Source organism: Punctularia strigosozonata, assembly GCF_000264995.1.
Source record: "Punctularia strigosozonata HHB-11173 SS5 unplaced genomic scaffold PUNSTscaffold_4, whole genome shotgun sequence".
Taxonomy (NCBI): Eukaryota; Fungi; Basidiomycota; class Agaricomycetes; order Corticiales; family Punctulariaceae; genus Punctularia; species Punctularia strigosozonata.
The window spans coordinates 983,818-1,002,151 of record NW_006767436.1 but is presented as its reverse complement, the minus strand read 5'-3'; the positions used below and the strand labels follow the sequence as shown (position 1 = coordinate 1,002,151).

At 53.5% G+C, this 18,334-nt stretch overlaps 8 protein-coding genes across 8 annotated transcripts; 4 read left to right on the top strand and 4 right to left on the bottom strand.

Moving 5' to 3' along the window:
* Nucleotides 1–28: 28 nt before the first annotated feature.
* Nucleotides 29–3,570, top strand: PUNSTDRAFT_125326 (uncharacterized protein; the record flags this gene model as incomplete). The annotated part of the gene is made up of 17 exons (XM_007381961.1): nucleotides 29–302; nucleotides 366–431; nucleotides 488–573; nucleotides 624–713; nucleotides 769–945; nucleotides 995–1,048; nucleotides 1,118–1,195; nucleotides 1,243–1,258; nucleotides 1,326–1,408; nucleotides 1,464–1,503; nucleotides 1,574–1,692; nucleotides 1,769–2,002; nucleotides 2,061–2,330; nucleotides 2,390–3,001; nucleotides 3,051–3,234; nucleotides 3,284–3,383; nucleotides 3,431–3,570. The coding sequence occupies 17 exons, from the start codon at nucleotides 32–34 to the stop codon at nucleotides 3,534–3,536; spliced, it is 2,586 nt and encodes an 861-aa protein (XP_007382023.1). The 3' UTR covers nucleotides 3,537–3,570.
* Nucleotides 3,571–3,770: 200 nt separating this feature from the next.
* On the top strand, nucleotides 3,771–4,418 carry PUNSTDRAFT_64240 (DUF1960-domain-containing protein; the record flags this gene model as incomplete). Its single annotated transcript, XM_007381960.1, has 4 exons — nucleotides 3,771–3,854; nucleotides 3,913–3,944; nucleotides 4,043–4,071; nucleotides 4,126–4,418. The coding sequence occupies 4 exons, from the start codon at nucleotides 3,771–3,773 to the stop codon at nucleotides 4,416–4,418; spliced, it is 438 nt and encodes a 145-aa protein (XP_007382022.1).
* Nucleotides 4,419–4,595: 177 nt separating this feature from the next.
* Nucleotides 4,596–9,473, bottom strand: PUNSTDRAFT_132598 (uncharacterized protein; the record flags this gene model as incomplete). The annotated part of the gene is made up of 11 exons (XM_007381959.1): nucleotides 4,596–4,730; nucleotides 4,784–4,911; nucleotides 4,968–5,312; nucleotides 5,365–5,474; nucleotides 5,528–5,613; nucleotides 5,692–6,006; nucleotides 6,064–6,233; nucleotides 7,062–7,089; nucleotides 7,153–8,344; nucleotides 8,413–8,628; nucleotides 8,683–9,473. The coding sequence occupies 11 exons, from the start codon at nucleotides 9,471–9,473 to the stop codon at nucleotides 4,596–4,598; spliced, it is 3,516 nt and encodes a 1,171-aa protein (XP_007382021.1).
* A 121-nt stretch (nucleotides 9,474–9,594) lies between these two features.
* On the bottom strand, nucleotides 9,595–13,186 carry PUNSTDRAFT_84618 (glycoside hydrolase family 3 protein). The gene is made up of 18 exons (XM_007381958.1): nucleotides 13,083–13,186; nucleotides 12,970–13,030; nucleotides 12,757–12,918; nucleotides 12,551–12,700; nucleotides 12,476–12,497; nucleotides 12,403–12,416; nucleotides 12,310–12,350; nucleotides 12,209–12,258; nucleotides 12,057–12,152; nucleotides 11,945–12,006; nucleotides 11,238–11,887; nucleotides 10,839–11,184; nucleotides 10,753–10,783; nucleotides 10,661–10,696; nucleotides 10,477–10,603; nucleotides 10,336–10,427; nucleotides 10,203–10,281; nucleotides 9,595–10,146 (listed from the first exon to the last, which is right to left on the bottom strand). Exons 1-18 carry the CDS (start codon nucleotides 13,161–13,163, stop codon nucleotides 9,691–9,693), a joined length of 2,556 nt encoding a protein of 851 aa, XP_007382020.1. The 5' UTR covers nucleotides 13,164–13,186; the 3' UTR covers nucleotides 9,595–9,690.
* Nucleotides 13,187–13,661: 475 nt separating this feature from the next.
* PUNSTDRAFT_142505 (uncharacterized protein) lies at nucleotides 13,662–15,270 on the top strand (the record flags this gene model as incomplete). The annotated part of the gene is made up of 5 exons (XM_007381957.1): nucleotides 13,662–13,684; nucleotides 13,738–13,820; nucleotides 13,876–14,041; nucleotides 14,093–14,936; nucleotides 14,996–15,270. 5 exons carry the CDS (start codon nucleotides 13,662–13,664, stop codon nucleotides 15,191–15,193), a joined length of 1,314 nt encoding a protein of 437 aa, XP_007382019.1. The 3' UTR covers nucleotides 15,194–15,270.
* A 340-nt stretch (nucleotides 15,271–15,610) lies between these two features.
* PUNSTDRAFT_132595 (Tom7-domain-containing protein) lies at nucleotides 15,611–15,923 on the bottom strand (the record flags this gene model as incomplete). Its single annotated transcript, XM_007381956.1, has 4 exons — nucleotides 15,611–15,632; nucleotides 15,687–15,766; nucleotides 15,820–15,852; nucleotides 15,903–15,923. 4 exons carry the CDS (start codon nucleotides 15,921–15,923, stop codon nucleotides 15,611–15,613), a joined length of 156 nt encoding a protein of 51 aa, XP_007382018.1.
* A 136-nt stretch (nucleotides 15,924–16,059) lies between these two features.
* PUNSTDRAFT_112347 (Mov34-domain-containing protein) lies at nucleotides 16,060–17,247 on the top strand (the record flags this gene model as incomplete). The annotated part of the gene is made up of 6 exons (XM_007381955.1): nucleotides 16,060–16,130; nucleotides 16,222–16,479; nucleotides 16,532–16,678; nucleotides 16,731–16,822; nucleotides 16,873–17,105; nucleotides 17,164–17,247. 6 exons carry the CDS (start codon nucleotides 16,060–16,062, stop codon nucleotides 17,245–17,247), a joined length of 885 nt encoding a protein of 294 aa, XP_007382017.1.
* Nucleotides 17,248–17,321: 74 nt separating this feature from the next.
* PUNSTDRAFT_63702 (uncharacterized protein) lies at nucleotides 17,322–18,231 on the bottom strand (the record flags this gene model as incomplete). The annotated part of the gene is made up of 2 exons (XM_007381954.1): nucleotides 17,322–17,629; nucleotides 17,679–18,231. 2 exons carry the CDS (start codon nucleotides 18,229–18,231, stop codon nucleotides 17,322–17,324), a joined length of 861 nt encoding a protein of 286 aa, XP_007382016.1.
* Nucleotides 18,232–18,334: the final 103 nt, after the last annotated feature.

Below are 18,334 nucleotides of genomic sequence, written 5' to 3'. Positions count from 1 at the left end.
GACCCACAACCATCCTCGTACTCTCTCTCTCATGAGTCGAGACAAAGCATGTAGCACTACGTTACCAACGCTGCAAGGCTTGCCTGCTCCGACGCGTACGAGTTTACGTTCAACACAGATCCTGACGTCTTTGCCCCAAATCGTCTCTGAGTTGCTGCAAAATTCGCTGGACGCCGGCTCTTCGCACATCGAAGTTGGCGTGAACTGCGAGGAATGGAGTTGCTGGGTAAAAGATGACGGTACTGGTATTCCGAAAGATGGCTTGCGCAAGCTTGCGGAATGCTCAGAGCAGCGCCGGTACCGTATGCTCGGTGACGTTTCTCTTCGCGTGATCGCGCCGCTGAGTGCTTTTCTCTGCCTTTCAGATACTTCTAAGGCGTACGACTTGAACTCCCTTATCGACGTATCAACGTTTGGATTCCGTGGTGAAGGTGGCTGCCGGACATAAATAAGATAGTGATCTGACACTGATGCCCCGTGCCTTCAGCGTTAGCTTCAGCCGCGGAGGTTTCGTGCCTCGAGGTTGCTTCAAGGACAAACGTATCTCGAGAATGCTGGTCTATTCTTGTTAAGGTTGATGAGCATTGCGGTCCTCGCGAACTGTGTTTGAATACTGCATATAGGGCCCGAATATTTTGTACGACGGCCCTTCAGTCCGCTGGCGAAGAGAGACGCAAGGGACCGTAGTCTGCATTCGTGATGCATTCTTCAATGTATGCACCCTATGCAACTCGTTCTTGTGACTCACTCTTATTGAATACCCTGAAGATTCCAGTCAGACGTTCGTCGCACACGGCGCCTGGCAAGACGCTGGAGACGATCCAGAGGGACATTGAAACATATGCACTGATGTTTCCCGGTGTGTCCTTCACGCTTGAGGATACCAATAATCGTGGAGCCTCAAGCACGTCCCGTACCACCAAGAGATTAATGGCAATACCGAAGGTTTGCTCTTATGCATTCCATACATTCATGCCATTGATTGCCCCTGTAGACCACTTCCACGGTTGCATCGTTTCGACACATGTTTGGCAGGGCGCTAGCAGAGGTGAGCATAACAATATTCAGCGTTGTGCGCGGCGCTGGTTCTTACTATTCCTCCATTACTATTGCCCAGCATGTTGAGGAAATCAATGTTACCTCAGGTGATATGGCATTGAAAGGTTTCATCAGTTTAGAAGGGGCTCTTGGGAAGGTAGGCACCGAGAGCATAGAGAAGCACATGAACTGATATGTCCACAGTCATACCAGTTTCTCTGTGAGCTGTGGCAGAGTTCCAGGATATTCCACGCCGACGGAGTGGTATCTTACCAAAAGATGAATAGATTTGAATCAACACCCCATCGCACAGGGCGGTCTACACCACGTGATTGAAAGCCAGTTTACCGCGAGTTCCTTCGGGAAGAACGTACAGTGCCACGTCGCGCTCTCCCGTGCCCACAGACTCACGAGCGATTCTATAGGCCTACGATGAATCGGGCGCAACCAGCCTCCCTCGATCAAGTACGCATTCTCTCCCGGTTGTGGCATCCGAGCTCTCAGGCTTCGACGCTCATGTGAACCGTTCCCCCAGCCAGCCGCCGATCGCCACGGAAGGCTCAACGCCATGCTGTATACTGTCTGGATCTAACAATATCGCGGGCGCATGTTGACAATGTTCTCGAGCCGGCAAAGGTGACCGTGCACTTCGCGGTAGGTGCTCGGCATGGGAATGGGCTTGACTATGCGTCCTTATCTGATAACTTTTCTTGGCATTTCGCGTACTCAGACTGACGAAGCTGTCTCGACGTTTCTCAGAGACGCAATACATCATTTCTTAGTTCGGAACGGATTTGCTCAGCAGCGGTTGAGTCGTTCCGCTACGGTTCACTCACCATTGCCCAAGCGTTTGAAGACCAGTCATGGGGAAGGCCAGCTTACGATACTTGCTCGTACTGGATCGATGGCACGACCAGCGTGCCAGAACAAGCCCTCTTCACTCGACGCTGCGTGTACTATCATTGTATGCATTACACATGGACGTCGGTGGGGATTTTTGCTCTAATATGAACGTCGTGCAGGGCGACGGGCAAGAGAATGTGACGAAATCGGTTTGGACGGATCCTTCCACAGGCGAACAGTTTGTCGTCGATACTCGCACCGGGTTCTCATATCGAAGGGAAAGGAATCCGACTACCCTCCTGCAAGATGGGCACGAGTGGTCTTCGGGTCGGGATACTTACGAGGGCCGACGGACTCTGAGCGCGCCCTGGATAAAGAAGCTCGGCGATCGTCACACGGGGTCGCAAACTGTTGACACAGTTCCCGATTGGATTCGCAATGCGCTTTGTGTAGGAGTCATGTTTGAAGTGGATCGATACCTATTCTGACCTTTTCCCGGATGCCGTAGGCTAATCAGTCTTATTCCGTGTCGGACCCTGCGATTCCGACGGTGCCTCCTCATGCCTCGGCGGTCTCCCACAGCAACCATGCTGTACGTAGGGCAGATTACATGTCCCTCGGTCGGTGTTCTCAATCGCACCATGACCGATATGGCCACGCGCCAAACAAATTTGGAGAACCGATCTCGCAGCAACTTTCTGCAGGGCAACTGGCCCGTGCAAGAGTCCTTGGTCAAGTCGACAGGAAATTCATAGCATGCTTGCTTGATGCCGAGGCGGATACCCGGACGGAAATATCGTTATTTCTAGTCGATCAGCATGCGGCCGACGAGCGAGTCCGCGTAGAGCATTTCCTAGAAGAGCTTTGCCAGGGTTATCTTCGATATGATCCTGCTACAAGCCAGGGAGTCGAGGTCTTGCCGCTAGACCCTCCGGAGAGGGTATTGCTCACGCAACACGAAGCAAGTGTCTTCGCTCGGTCAGCATATATTGCGAAGGCATTCGAACGATGGGGCTTTCACATAACTTCTGTATCAGAACAGGACAGCTCGACTTCCTCCCTCGGCAAGGACTACTGTCAAGTCGTGGTGCACACTGTCCCTCTAATTGTCGGGCAGAAGGTATGATCCGAATCATGTCAATGAAGCAATGCGTATTGAGTTTCCCTAGGTCACTCAGGGTAATCAACTTCAAGAGTTCGTGAAGACGTATATTGCGCAGTTGACAAGCGAAGGCGAATTTGCTTCCGGACCACAGACCGCCGAAGATCCTGCTGACGAGGGCTCCTGGCAATCTGCCCTACGCTGGATGCCTGGCGCTCTTCTGGAAATGGTCAACTCGAAAGCATGCAGGGGTAAATCACCTTTTCTATGCAGCATCACATAATAACTCGATCTTCCTAGGCGCCATCATGTTCAACGATCCTCTGAAGAAGGAACAGTGCGAACGTCTCATAGAACAGCTCTCTACGAAAGCCTTCCCTTTCCAATGCGCTCACGGAAGGTGCGCCATGTTTGTCGTTTTCCTGTTGCCGATCTCATCCTGTTCAGGCCCTCGGTGGCACCATTGATGACCATCGCAAACGCGCCCAATCCTCGGCGGGCTGTGGCGGATTGGTCGCGCATGGACGCTTTTGCGTCACCACGACCGACGTAGCCAATCGATAGTAGTCTCTGCGGAGTGGTGTAAGATCAGATTGGAGTGGGTGAATTGAAAACACTGCCGCCGTTGAGTAACGACGTGGCCCGAGCACCCTCGGAGCGTCGCGAAGTAGCATGACTATGACGTCATGCTAGTCCGCCGTATAAGAGTGATGGATCGATGACTCTGCAGCTACATCGCCTACGAATCTCTACGAACTCATCTCACCACTATCCGCTCACGTCCATCATGCCCAAGTCCCTCAGCAAGGTCATCTACAAGCCCGATTCTCAGTCGACCGATGAGTACCATGTCATCGTGAACCCCGAGGAGGTAATGTCAAGTCGTCAAGCATTAGCATGCGCGACGCTGAATTGTTTGCATTCATCAGTACAAGAAATGGAAAGAAGGAGGTAAGCACATGTAGACACCGGTGCGCGAAGCGATCTTGCTGATTTCCCTACCAGATACGTGAGTCCTTGTGGCAGCTTCCATTTGTTCTGAAGCTGAACCCAACGCAGTACGATACCCCTCGTGGAAGTCGTGGACTGTAAGCAACTCAATCATGAGAACTGAGGACGCATGCTGAATATGCGTTCATCAGCATTCCACATATTCTTCACGAACCAAGGCTCGCAGGGCAAGCTTGGCCAAGCATCACATCAACAACTCGAAGACACGTTCGGCTCCAGCAAGGACGTTGATGCCGTGAAAGCGTTGCTCGAGAAGGGTACCTTGCAAGCGGTAAGAGATTTTGCTTGCACTCCTGTTATTGCGATGTTGAAACAGTCACAGGCGTCTGCGATCGAAGGTGGTCGTGGTTCTTCCGCACTCAACGACGCTCACGGAACCAAGACCATCGATACTCGTGGAAACCCTCGGTCGTCTGGTATCTGATATTTGCGTCACATCGGGCGGACAAGAAGTCAAACCAACACATTAAACCTGTATATTAATGCAATAACACATTGATGCTCGAAAAATACCGATGCGTATGAGAGATTGAATGCAACTCGAGCATGCCCGCAAGATAATTGGCAACGCTAGGTTATCCACAACGCGGGACGGGCGTCTTTATCGCTCTCCTGCGGACTCGGCCCACTCGCGCGTACCCATCTGGACCAAGCGAGAACAGCAACGCGCGAAGGCGAAGATCTCTTCATCACCAGTGAACATGGAGCTTGTACCGACTTGATCAACCGAGAGGCCCTATGAAACTGATTATGAACTCAAGGAAACTGGGCAGATCGAGGGCTACTCACAAGATCATCCATCACGCTGCGCATATGGTCGGATATATCGCTGGATGCCCCAGCTTTCTCGTCAGAGAAGACCTGCGTAATGGGGACTTCCGATGAGACGAACAACCTCGTCTTGTTTTCATAACAAGCTGCGAGACCGAAACATCAATCGATATCCATTGCCTCGAAATAAAGGGTTGCTTACCGTCGATGAAGGTTATGAATCGTCTAGCCATATCCTTCTTGCCAAGATCCATCTTCGGCACGTTGAGTACGAACACGGTCTTGAATGTCTTTGTGATCTCAAGATAGTCGGACGAGCTCAATGGCTTTCCGCAGAGATCGTCAAAAGTGAACTTCGCAACGTCTTCAGAGGACTCGGGTACGTTGATGGTGCGTCCCCAGGTGGAAAGTTTGCGGTCCTGGACGATGGAACCGGATGGCGAGGATTCAGCAAGGGACCGGAAGATCTTCTCCACTTCAGCTTCGTTCTCAGGACTCAAAGGGTGGTAGTAGACGTGCGACAGAGCGCGAGGTATTCGACGATAGTCTGTACGTATGGTTTGGGGCCTAGATCGCGATAGACCAGATAATCGACATACCAGTTCCCGAGTCCAGGTCTGTGACATCGAAACGGGTCTTCAATAGCTCGATGCAGGGAACAAAGCTCGACCTTTGAATTCCGTTCTTGTATAATTCGTCAGGATGGCGGCTGGATCGAGCATTAACGTAGAATGAGTATGGATTCCCCGCTAGGCTGCTTACTTGGAGGTTATTACGCAGACCACCCCATAATTCAGCAGGCTCTCAAATAGTCGGCGAAGGATCATAGCGTCCGCGATGTCAGTCACCTGTTCAGACAGGACAATGTTAGCGCATACAGTTGGCTAGGAACAGAATGAGATGGTTGACCCGGCGATCCCCCGCACCTGGAACTCGTCAAAGCACAGAACATATGCATCTTCTGCCAAATCTCTCGCAACAGGGGGTAGGGGGTCACCCCCTGCGTGGCCCATTGCAGCTTTTGCGGCGTGCAAGCGTTTGTGCACATCAATCATGAACGCATGGAAATGAACTCGGCGTTTCCGTTTGATCTTTAGGGGAAGGGTGTTGTAGAATAAATCCATAAGCATGGTCTTGCCGGTTCCAACGTCGCCATAGAGGTATAAGCCTTTAGGCACATTTTCTGGCGGTTGTAGCTCGGATGGCTCCGGTGCTGAATGTCGGGGGAACAGACGGGTTATCTGAAGGACAGAAGCTCAAAGTTTTGACCTAGCAAGGATGTTGGGGGATGGGCATACCCAAGAAGCCTTCTGCTGCGCTTCTGGCAGTGGTGGTGGTGTATATTGCTCCAGTTCATCGTGAAGCTTCTGCAACTTCTGGATGATCCTGGTCTGGTGGTCATCCTTACGCAATGTCCCAGATTTGACCAGGTGGTGGTAGTGTTGTAAGGGGGCTGCCGGAGGTGCCCCTGAAGCCGTGGACTGGGGTCATTATAGGCGCACTCGAAGCCTGGCATAGATGCCGTACCGGATGAAGAGTGAAAGGTTGCATTTGATGAATGTCTAGTTTGCTGGGGTAGACGCGGGTGGGCCGAACATCCTTCTATTTCGTGACGATGACGATGCTCTGGAACTGTTCGTAGCGGTGACGAGATTCGGATGGCAGCGGGTCGGCCTGAACGATGAAGCAGGCGTGAGAGAGGTCGTAGATTAGGCTGTCTGCATCGGGGGGAAAGCATAGCTCAGAGGGATTATGCCACGCAGGTGATAAATAAAAGCAAGATGACAGATCTAGTGTAACTTGTAGTCCCAAGAGACAGGAGGTGCAGTCCTGTGTCTTGCCGGAACTCGGAGATCAGCCACCGGCCTTTACCGGCACCGGCGCTGAGCGTTCACCGGCACCCGGAATCATATATGCCCAACTGCTGGACACGAACATGGCCTGTAAATATACCAGTGTACAAAGTTGTACATTTACATGCATAAATTCACAGTTTGTGTACAGCACGAATGAGCAGCAAATGATCCGATCCAGACGTACAACATGAAGGTGCGTGCATTGCGTATGAAAGCGTGGTCGAGGCTCTGGGTCATGAGGATGGAGTGTCTTGTGGTGAACAGTACATTGTGTGGAACGCATAATCCGGCGTAGTGGAGTGTTCGCGACGTAGCAAGAGGCTACCGACCGAAGAGCTTGCGTAAAAATACAGAGTCTCGCCTAACGGATTGACTCGAACCACCGTCTTTGGTCAAGCTACGGAACAACTGAACAGCTTCCATAGTTGGTGGTGGCTCACTGGAATATGCACGCCTGGCCGCTTTCATCTACAGAGGAACAAATGCATGAGTAGGCGAAACCCCCTTACAATGTCAGCTTATTTGACATACCTCTTCGTCCATGAGCTCATCGCAGAGCACGAGTTCCTGGAGACGTGCTCGCATGGGAGGAGCATAGGCCTTCCCGGCTTTGCGGCACTTATCTTGACATTCAGTCACCGTATCGATGCACTTCGCAATCAGGTTGAACTTTGCCCAGTGGATAAGACGCGGGTCTTCATCATGCACGTCCTTGTTTCCCTCTTGGGAGCGGAGAAGATCCGACAGGTGGATTTCAAGCGCAGGGACACATGCACTTGGCGTGTTCTTGAGAGCGAGTCTGTATGCTTTATGATTTCCAGACGTAGACAGTAGCACGTCCCAGGACTGCAATTGCTTTGAGAGTTCAGGGCTGCGATGCTTGAACGCATCCATTGCGGGATCTTCGTCGTCAGCCGCCAGATTGATACCAGCGATTACGGCTCTCAACCCGGTGTAGTTGTTCATTCTTCGTAGAGCAGACGCGACTTCGACGAACTTCTCCATCTGACGCGCCCGCGAGCGGGGTTTATCGTGGCAAAGTATGAGTGAAGTAACCCAATCGCCGAGGCGGTTCACAAATCGATTGAAACGTATCACGGGACATGTGTCCGCCGACTTCTGGGCGCCTTCGAAGGTGTACTTGAGCCAATGCCGTGGGTTGATGCCGAGGAACAGTCTGACACAGATACGCGTAATCTCCTCCGCGATTTCCTGGTTGGTGAACTGCTGTAGATCTTCGGCGACAGAATGCAGCACTTTGAGCTTGGATTTGCGAACGTCGGCCTGCGAGACTTGGGGCAAGTCCATCGCAGTGAATGGTAAGCTTGACTTGCGCATCCTACTCGTAGGGCGGGTATATTCCCCGCTTGATCGCCCCATACTGCTGAGGGACTTCACGTGACTGTAACTCGTCGCGGCATCGTTGATCCCGTCCCAGGATGAACTGCTCGAGGGTTGTTCCGGAGCATCGTCATCGTCTGACATGCTATACGAGTCGTCCGAGTCATCGGGCAGCAGTTCATCCGGTCGTTTTGCCCAGCTGATATCCGTGTCTATCTGGCGGGGCAACGACTGCTGAAATTCGTGGAAGGACATCGCGAAGTGCAGCAAATGCGTTTTTCGCGCTACGGACTTGACGAGTGCATCGAGCGCACCCTCTGTGCCTGGAACAGCGAAATCGTGAGGATATCGCTTCATCCAGTCTTGCAAAACAGCACATATCCTAGGCACATAATATCAGCTCAGCCAGGCACTGTACCCCCGATAAGGGCGAGAAAGGACCCGACGTACCTCTGCTGACCAAATCCCGCAAGCGGCGGATTCCGCATCCAGTCGGCGTCAAAGGAGCGCATCCTCCGTTGCATGCCTAGCAGGATGCTCCGGGGACACGCAAAACGACGATAAACCAGCAGAAAATGTCGACAATACGCCGCGTCGTCGCCCGAGATGGAGAGGAAGAGCAACCTGTCTACAAGATCGTCCAGTGTCACCCAAATGCTCGGATTTCTGAATGAACCAATGAGGACGCAATTTCAGATGCATAGCAATGATGAGACGCACGGTATCCGCTTGTCCTTTGCCGTTGGCTTTTGCGGCGTGGAGTATGTAGTTGATACGGGAGTGCAGTTCACCGCCGTATCTGCGTTCGGGCCCGAAGATGTCACATCGCCCCGTTCCTTGCTCTTTCCATTCTGGTAGGTGTACAGCAAATCGCTCATAGAGCGTGCACGCGTGGGGGATGGGGATACAGGCGGCAGGACGGACGGGGAAGAGTTTGAGAGTCGAAGGGGTTGAGGGGGCGATGAAGATGCTGTCGCATATGAAGAGGGCGAGGACAACGTGGGCGTGGGGGTTCTGGCCGACGTCGGGGTGGTGGAGGGGCTGAGTTCGGGCGTAACGCGTCCAGCCTGCGGGTATGAACCCGGAGTCCTGCGTGGCCAGGCATCAGGCGAAATGGGGTATATTGAGACAGGACTCCGTTCTCGAGGAATGGGATTTGTCTGAGACTGATCAGAACCTCCAGACGTGTGGGGCCGTCGCGGGAGGCGTTGTCTCCGGGTGGCGAGGTCGAAGTGCTTCGCCTGCCTGGGTCGGGGAGCTATGACTTCCGTGTTGCCCGAGTCTGCTAATCGAGGGGTCTCGACCGAGGTCGCCGTGGCAGAGGGCCCCGCTGGGCTCGAGATACGCGGCGAGGCCGAGTTGGAGGCGAACCACTTATGAACGGAGTCCGTCGATCGAGACCGTCTAGGCACAGAAGGTGGAAGAGGGAGATGGGTCTGCGACGCAGCGCTGGTAGGGCTTTGAGGGAGCCGTTGAGAGTCAGACGGCAGCATATACGGTAGCATCGACATGGCGCATGGGTGTAACAAAGGCTGGAGGTGCTCGGGTCACGGATGGGGTCGCCCGTGCCTGGGGTGGATGGCAGACCGTGAGCTTAGCGACACCTTGGTACACCGGTTGTCACGGGCCGCTGCCGATTGCTCTCACGCGCATCATATATATATTTGAACCTAGCCGGATTCATGAAGCCTACTATACAGATCAAGTACAAGATCTATGTAATCACGCTCATAGCCCAGACCATGTCAGCGTATTCTTCAGCTCCGCCGTTGCCTTCAATCGGATATCCGAAGAGGATGCGCCGACAAGGACCTCGAAAACTCCCGCCTCCGCTACCCAACTCTTCTTCCTATCGTCGTAGAAGCTGAGAGAGTCTCTGTCAAGGTCGATCTTCACTTTCTTGCTTTCTCCGGGTTTCAAAGCAACCTTCGCGAAGCCCTTGAGTTCTTTCACCGGACGCGGGAGGCTGGATTCCACGTCTCTAATGTAGACCTGTGCCGCTTCTCGTCCATCGACGGCCCCCGTGTTCTTCACAGTGAAACTAACGGAGAAAGCGCCTTCGGACGAGATCGCGGTGGTAGAAAGGTCCGAATATTCGAACGTCGTGTACGAGAGCCCGTAGCCGAATGGGAACATCGGCGCGATATCCTTGATCTCGAGTCCACGGTAGGCGACGAAGATACCCTACCGGCGGGTCTGTTAGTGTTTTATCAACCACCATGAACAAGGTGAGAGCACACCTCATTGTAGAGTATCTTCCCATACTCCTGTCCTTTATCGCCGAAGGACGGGTGAGAGGGGGCATCTTCTAAGCGTTTGCTTCGCCGAGGCTCAGATGTCTGCTCAGCGATCCGCAGGGCCTGAAAGACTCACTAGAAGCTCAACGACAGTTTTCCCGCAGGGTTAACCTTCCCGAAGATCACATCCGCCAGACCATTGCCGAGTTCGTTACCACCATAGAAAGCCTGTGATTGATCAGATCCTGGCCGGCGGAAGAAGACGGTTCGTTCTCACCTGCAATAAGGTCGGAGCCTCGTCAACCCATGGCATTTCCACCTGTGTACCGGACTGCTGAACAACCACCGTGTTGGGATTTGCCTGGAGAATCTCGGTGACAAGGCGGTTGGTGGCTCCTGGAAGCCTGAGATTATCGGGTTAATCAGTTTATAGTGGCCACAGCCCCTGGAAGTGAACTCACTTCATGTCTTGACGGTCGAAACCTTCGCTTTCCCAACTGACAGAAGAAACGTCAGCCGGGACATATGATGGGTTGTTTTATCATGAGCGTACTCGTGATTCAAGCCGACGACCAGGATTGTCACTTGAAACAACGTCAATCAACCATCGATGCACGATAGAAAGAGAAAAGCACTGACCATCGCTCTCTTTCGCAAGAGCAACTGCTTCATGAATCCCTTCCTCGACAGCGACGTCTCTCCACGCGCCGAGCCTTATTCCACCCCGGCAAGTGAACGGGCTGGCCCGTGACATGAAGGCTTGGTTGCTCAGGCGGAGTTCGAAGCGGTACGACTTTCCGGCCTTCAGGTCTTTGACGACGGCCTCCTTATCTACCGTTCCGTTCCCGAAGAACGATTCGCCTTGCGCCGGGTCGTCGCTGAGTTCAATCACGAGTTGGCCGTCTACGAACAGATTGGCCAATCCTGCAACGTTGAGGGATACCTTGAAGTCACCGCTCTCGTCTGGGACGAAGTCCGTCGTGAACTGCGTCAGAAGTAATGAGCGCGCCATTATGCACAAAGCTATTGTATACTGACTCGAATCCAACAGATCTCGTTGACGATGTCATCCGGCACGCCGTCGACGAGAAAGGCGTAGCTGCTTTGCGTCGGCGTACTCCACGCGCATGTGGGCAGCGACTGCGTCAAGTTTGGGTTCAGGTTCAAGAAGTCGTCGCTAGGAGTTTCGTTCCAGAACTCCATCAAGGCGCCTAGGCTCTCGGAACCCGGCAGGTGCATATAACCATCCAACAAAGGGAGATAGCGCATCGTCAGCGCGCCCGTGGCGAACTTCACCTCGGCGCCGAACTCCTTGGCGGCCTCCGTGATGCCCTCGAGGGGAGAGACGGTGTAGGTCGACAGCAGCCTTGCCGATCCGCCGCCGCTCGTCATAGCCTGCTTAGCGTTGGGGCCGATCACAGCGATCTTGCGGGGCGCCTTCGGCAGTGGAAGAAGCTTCTTGTCATTTTTGAGGAGCACGATGGCGTCGGCGGCGGCAGTACGGAGCAAGGCTCTGAGCTCCGGTGTATCGACTCCGCCCTCGGGCGCGTCGAAGGGTACGCCGGACGCATAGGCGCGCTTTAGCAATCCAAGTATCTTGCGCACGCGAGCGTCGATGTCTGATGGCCAGAGCTTCTCGCCGATAAGCGCGCGATGAACTGCAGGGCCCCGCATTGCGGTGGGACCGGCTATTGAATATGTTCGTCAGACAGGCTGAAGACGATAAGATAGGAAACGTAACGAACGCATTTCAATGTCAAGCCCGGCCTGGATGCTCTCCACAGTCGAGTATACGCCAATCCAGTCGCTATGCATCGTTATATGAGGGTTCAGCAACGGAACTGGCGATGTATATACCTCATGATCAAGCCTGTGTAACCCCATTCCTTCTGTAGGATGTCAATCAGAAGGCCCTTGTGCTCAGAGCAATGCGTCCCGTTGATCCGATTGTATCTGAAAAGTAACCATGAGTTAATAGTGAAACGAACAAATGAGGCATCAATGCATACGCCGTCATGAGAGCCCAGAAGTCCCCGTGCTTCAGAGCAAGTTGGAAAGGCTTGGACATGACTTTATCAGTAAGATAGACAACACGGGAGTAGCATAGTACCTTCAGGTATATTTCACGCAGAGCGCGTTCGCTCAGGTCGCCTGAGAAGTATGAACAGAACGGTCGCAGAAGAAATATTGACGTTTGACGTACTGCTAATGGAGAACCTAGGTGTGGTATGTCAGATTAGAAATGGAGTTTGCAAAAACTACTGATAAATAATAACCTTTGATACTCTTGGTCGTTCGCTAAACATGCGGTCGGTATGAGATACAGGAGAGTAGGCATAGACATTACTAACCAACGAAATGCTTTATAGTTGCGGCTATTCCCTTTGACTGAAGGCCCTTGATGTAATGCGCGGCAATCAGGCCATTCAGGTGAGGGTCTTCCGAGAAGGACTCGAAACCTCGTCCACCGAGGGGTGAACGCTGAGTGTTAACGGTCGGACCTTACCGACAATGAGCCCAACAATGCGCAGCATCCATGAAGAAGAGAGCACCTTACCCAGTAGCACATGAGCGCCCTTGGCACGACATTCGTCGGCAAGCGCCTCCCCGACTTTACGCGCGAGATCTAAATCAAACGAGGAGCCTAGTCCGGTAGACGAAGGGAAACAGCTGGCGGGTACGCCATTGAAGAATCGCGTGCCACGAACGCCGTTCGGTCCTGATGCAAACGCGCCTGAGCCGACGCCTCGCTATATCGCTGCATTCTCACCGTCGCTCATGCGTATCGATGGAATTCCAACATTGGGAACAGGGTGTGTGTGCCACCAGCCCTGGAGTAGTCAGCCATGCTGCGAGGTGGCAGCATGCAGGTCAGATATTCACCAAGCCTGCAAGCAGCTTGATTTTGTCGGACATCGGCGTCTTCGCGATAACATCCTCGATATCAAAGTCGGAGGGCAACATCGTATTGGTCAATCGGATAGATCAAGGCAGGTCCTGTCGAGAGTAGCACAAGGGTTGCGCAGGTGAACATGCCGGCTTTATATACGGGCCATACGGTCACTGGTTGTGGGTCGGATAAACCTCGGAACTGCGAGTGCTGGGGGACATTCAGATTTGTGCACGCAGATGCCACCAGGAAAGGGCAGGTGGCGGCCGACGTCGGCCTGTGCTCTCATGAACGTTCTTGCCGGACACGCCGCATCGGAAAGAGGGCCGGTGTGCTTGGTTCAGGGGTATACGTACGTACTCGCGGTTGGAGAGAGCACTCGCGGGGCGAGTCAACCGAACAGGGACAGCTGGCATCGCCACAACGATCCTGCTCTCGCCTCCACGTGCATACGCAACATCCAATTCCTCCGCCGTGAATCCATCGGAGGCTCTGAACCTACGACTCGGCGAGCCAGGGGACGCGCTTGGCTATATTATACGCGGGGTGCTGCCATTGAGTCTGCGGCGACAATGTCCATGAAGCGTCTCTCAAAGTGCCTAGCCTCTCAGCCATGTCATTCTGGAAGCTGCTGAAGCGCTGTGTTAGGGGCAAACGGAAGGCTTCGTACAACCATGACAGGATTGACTCGCCGGACTCCCAAACCTCTGCGAGAGTGCCCGTCAAAAAACGTACGCACCAGTGGTGATGAGCTTTACGCACCATCTTGACCAGCCGTATGTTCAGCCAAATGCGCAGAGACAAGACCTTGCCCCGTATGTCAAGAACCTATACCCCTCCGCCTCATGGGTACCCATGCACAGTTAGAATCGGAGCGCGTGGACATGATCTTGCGGTCCGTTGGATCGTTGGAGGTGCATATTGAAGCAGAGCTCGAAACACCGGGAGCAGGGTGCGTCTAAGGCGGACGAGAAGGAACGCCCTTCTGACACCCGGTGCATAGTCCCAGCGCCCCGCGGCGCTCAGCTGTGAAGGCTCGTCAAGTCATGAGTAATCGCTCTGCACTCGCTGTTTCGCTACAGCAGACGGACAAGACTATCAATGCGATCAAGCGAAACCGCAAGACCCGCCACGCTAAATTGCGTGAGATGACGCGAGAGGACGAAGAGCTGCTCACACTGTACCGAGCGGGCCGGGATATTGGCGGTGGGCAGGGCGTATGTCCGGTGTGTTCAGCGGTGGTCAGGGGAGACACAGACGTGATCGAGGCACACGTAGACTCTTGTCTAGCGTACGAGGCGAAGTTGATTGAGGAGAGGAAGAGGCTTGAGCAGGAGCAGCAGGCATTGGAGGTAGATGTTGACGGGTGGGATGAAGGGGAGGATGCGGAGGGTGAGGGGCGAATACATATCGCGGGCCCGAATGGTTTGCGAGGGATGGGCTTCCATGTCCGGGAACGCACTCAGCAAGATGTCGAAGAAGACATCGATGTGGAGGGTGACGAGGATATGTTATTTGGCGACGTCCAATTCACAGAGAGTGACGTGGTTGCTGGGAATGGCCCCGTCGTTCTGTTGGAGGAGGTGGCCTCTACAGGAGACCAGGAAATAGAAGACAGCGGCGAGGACGACGCGGAGGGAAAGTCGCTGAGGGAGCTAGTAGCCTTGGGGAAAGTGGTCAAACGGGGGCCTGCTGAGGGGTCGCTTGCAGTCGCGACGAAGCCGTCGGTCGAAGATGCGGCCGAGCTAGGCGACTTGGATCGCGCAGAGATGGTCTTGCTCTCGGCGCGTCGCACGGGGAACCCCCGTGACCTTGTGGTTGCACTCGAGGGGAAGGTCAAGCTATTGGTCAGTACATACGAAACGTTTTGTTCGTCTCGTCTCGGAGTCTGATGAGCGAATTATAGGAGTCGATGCGGGTGCTCTCATCGACGGCACCCACGTGTCGCATTTGCTTGGATCCGTATAGAGATCCGACCGTGTCCACCGGCTGTTGGCATACATGCTGCCGTGAATGTTGGCTCAGATGCCTTGGATCAACGAAGTTGTGTCCGATGTGCAAACGCATCACGGCGGCCACGGAGCTTAGGAGGGTATATTTGTGATGTTTTGCTGCGTGGTCATCCATACACTGTCATGTGCTGCTGTCTGTTCGTTCTTGTCTATCATTTGCTTTCATCGCAACTCCAGAGACGTGATAGGAGTGATAGTCTGACAACTAGTCAGCGTAGTCAGAGGCAAAGAAAAACAACGTGGAGCAGGTTCATATCTGGCCTTGAAAGGATCCCCACGAAACCCATAAACCAGCTGGATGCAGTTACAAGGGCGGAAGTCGGAGCGCGAAGCGCCACCACAAGAATAATCATGCAAGACTGCAGAGGGGAGTGAACTCACCAAGGTGTCGGTTTCCGGTCTGATTCTTGCGTGGCGATGTCAGCCGTAGAAAGTGGAGACTCGAAGAAGAGGGCAGTGGCATTAATTGAACGGACTAGAGTATATACAATGACATAGGAATGTGCTCGTCATGCCAAAGGACTAATCAGCCTGAACGAACGATGAGCAATAGCCGGAGACCGGGAATAGCAGCTGAGAACGTACTTGATCAAAGACGGCTGGGGGTTACTCCGTGTGTACCCGACGTAGATGATGAAGGGTATCCATCCGTAGTGGACGACGGTCTGTGCTGACAGTCAACAAAACCAATCATTTCCGGGTGACGAACAAGCAATACCTTGCCAAGCTCAACGGCCTTAATGATGCGCTCCTGAATGGCACGTCAGTACTGGGCTAGATGCAGGCTGGTCTACTTCTGACCTTTGTTTCTTCGGATGGCATGGTCGTGAATGAGCTCGTATGCGGCCCAACTCGGCGCGTCACCAGTAAATTTGGGATCACGTGAGAGAACTCAGATTTTGTCTGAAATGGCGCATCAGTCCTCTGCAAGGCTCAGCGATCCTTTCAACTCGTCAAAATGCCGCTCGGCCCATCATCTTCAGCGTTACACATTCAAAATGCCAAATCAACTGCAACTTCTTCGCAGCCGTATGTTCAACGCCGTGCGCTCGCCGCATCTACACCGTGATGTGCCGTGAATAATTCAAGACTGAAATACGGTTTTGCTTTAATCGCATAGACGCACACCTACCCTGGTGACTGTTCATCCGGTAGCGTTGTTCTCTATCTTAGATCACTATTTGCGCCGCACGGATGCGCAAGAGCGCGTAATCGGGACTCTGCTCGGTTTCCGGACCGACAACGAGATCGAGATACGTTCTTCGTTCGCGGTTTTGCACAGCGAGACCGCTGAACAAGTCGCTGTCGACATGGAGTATCATCAGACCATGTACGATCTGCACCACAAGGTACACCCGAAGGAGACGATCGTCGGCTGGTGAATTGATCCACCGAGTTCATATGTGACACGTCCTGACTAAATGGCACAGGTATTCGACGGGCTCCAACCTCAACACCTATTCTGCCCTTATACAGAATTTCTATACCCAAGAAACCACGCCTCATCAGGCGATCCACCTTGCGCTCAACACTGGTACTGAAGAAGATACTCAACCAGGCGTACAGGCATACATCAGGTGCGCATGTCTGATGCCAGGATTGCGGCATGGTCACTGATGGACGCCGTAGCTCACCCGTAGGGGTGCAGCCTAAACCTGAGAATTGCGTTTTCGTTCCGGTTCCCTGCGAACTGCGTTTCACCCCTGCTGAGCGCAGTGGTTGTATGTTTAATCATTTGTTGGCGCCTGCACTCTCTTATAAAATCACTCAGTCGATCTGCTCGCCTCTGCTTCGGACTCTCCGACAGAACCCATCACTGATCTGGAGCAGCTTGAAGCAGCGATAAAAACGGTTTCCAGCATGCTTGACCGGGTTCTGGCATACGTTCGGTCTGTACTCTCAGGGGAGGTTAAGGGTGATGCTGCGATCGGGCGGTATCTCATGGATACGCTGGGAGCCAGTACAGAAGATCTGGAGAAGGGAGGCTTTAACACTGCCTTGCAGGTCAGCTCATCCCTACGGCCCGCTCATCTCGGAGGAGGATGACTGACATCATGTTCAGGATACGTTGATGGTGTCGTACTTGGCGAACCTTGTGAGGTCGCAAGCCGAAATCTCTGCCCGTTTGGCACTTGCTACCGCGTGATTGCAAGTCCTGCTGTCTTTATTTGTCTGTTTGTATCTGCTTGAGGAAATGTATCATTTCCGTGTGATAGGGCGTCAACTGTTGAAAACTCGGGAATGTTGTAAGTCGTGTCTTGTTGCGAGAATTTCCCCCAGGGGCCAGGTTGTTGCAGGACCATCCACGGTAACCGATGCACGGTCTGAAGGCGATGGTTGTGTACCAGACTGGATTTCCATTACACCAGTCCGCAGATCGGTGCATCTCTGAGTTTCTTGCTGGACCAGCGGCTTGATCGTGTGTAGTAACAGCTGTTGAGCGGCATAAGGTCCGATGGCGTTTAACCTGACCGCAGCAGAAAGGAGGCCTCTCGCATGTAGAAAGAGGTGCAGTCGCAAACTCCGCTCTATGAGTCCGTTAACGATAATTTTGGGAGGATCTCCAGCTCTGCGTACCGACACCGAGTCCTAGGGCCGCGGTGAGGATACCCCAGCAGATCGGCAGATGGCCTGGGGTATCTCCTTTGCGAATAGTAAATTTCATCTTGTCCACTATCTTTCCCATCTTTTCCGCGGAGGCGTTCAATGGAGGAGGTCCCACGGAGTACGAATCAGCAGGAGCCGAGAATCCCTTCGAATAAAGTGTGAGCAAGGCAACACCTTGCCCCTGGGAAGCACGGCGCGCGACGTGGTTCAAGGTCATCGCGTCATATAGGTCGTCGAGGGTGATGAGCTGAGGAAGGGCGTCTTCTGTGGTCATTGTGCCGCACGTCATGGAGGAGACGATCTGGTGGGCATCCGTCACGAATGGCGAAGCAGTTCTTGCGTAAGTTCCTAGGCTATCTTCGACGAACTCGCAAACAGACTGTAGTGGGGCTTTTGTTGAAGATCGAGCGAAGAATCCATGTGTGATATACGACTCTAGCCCAGACGACGCAACGAACGAGCCTGTCGGGAGATTTCCGTCGGCAAGAAGCAGGAGAATATACGCCTCCTCATCGACGTCCATATCTGGCAGCACTGAGTGGCGGTAACCGTATGCATGCGCGACGCGTCTTGCCCATAACTTGTCGTCACTGTTCCCTGAGGTCCGGGTCTGTTCCGCTAACGGT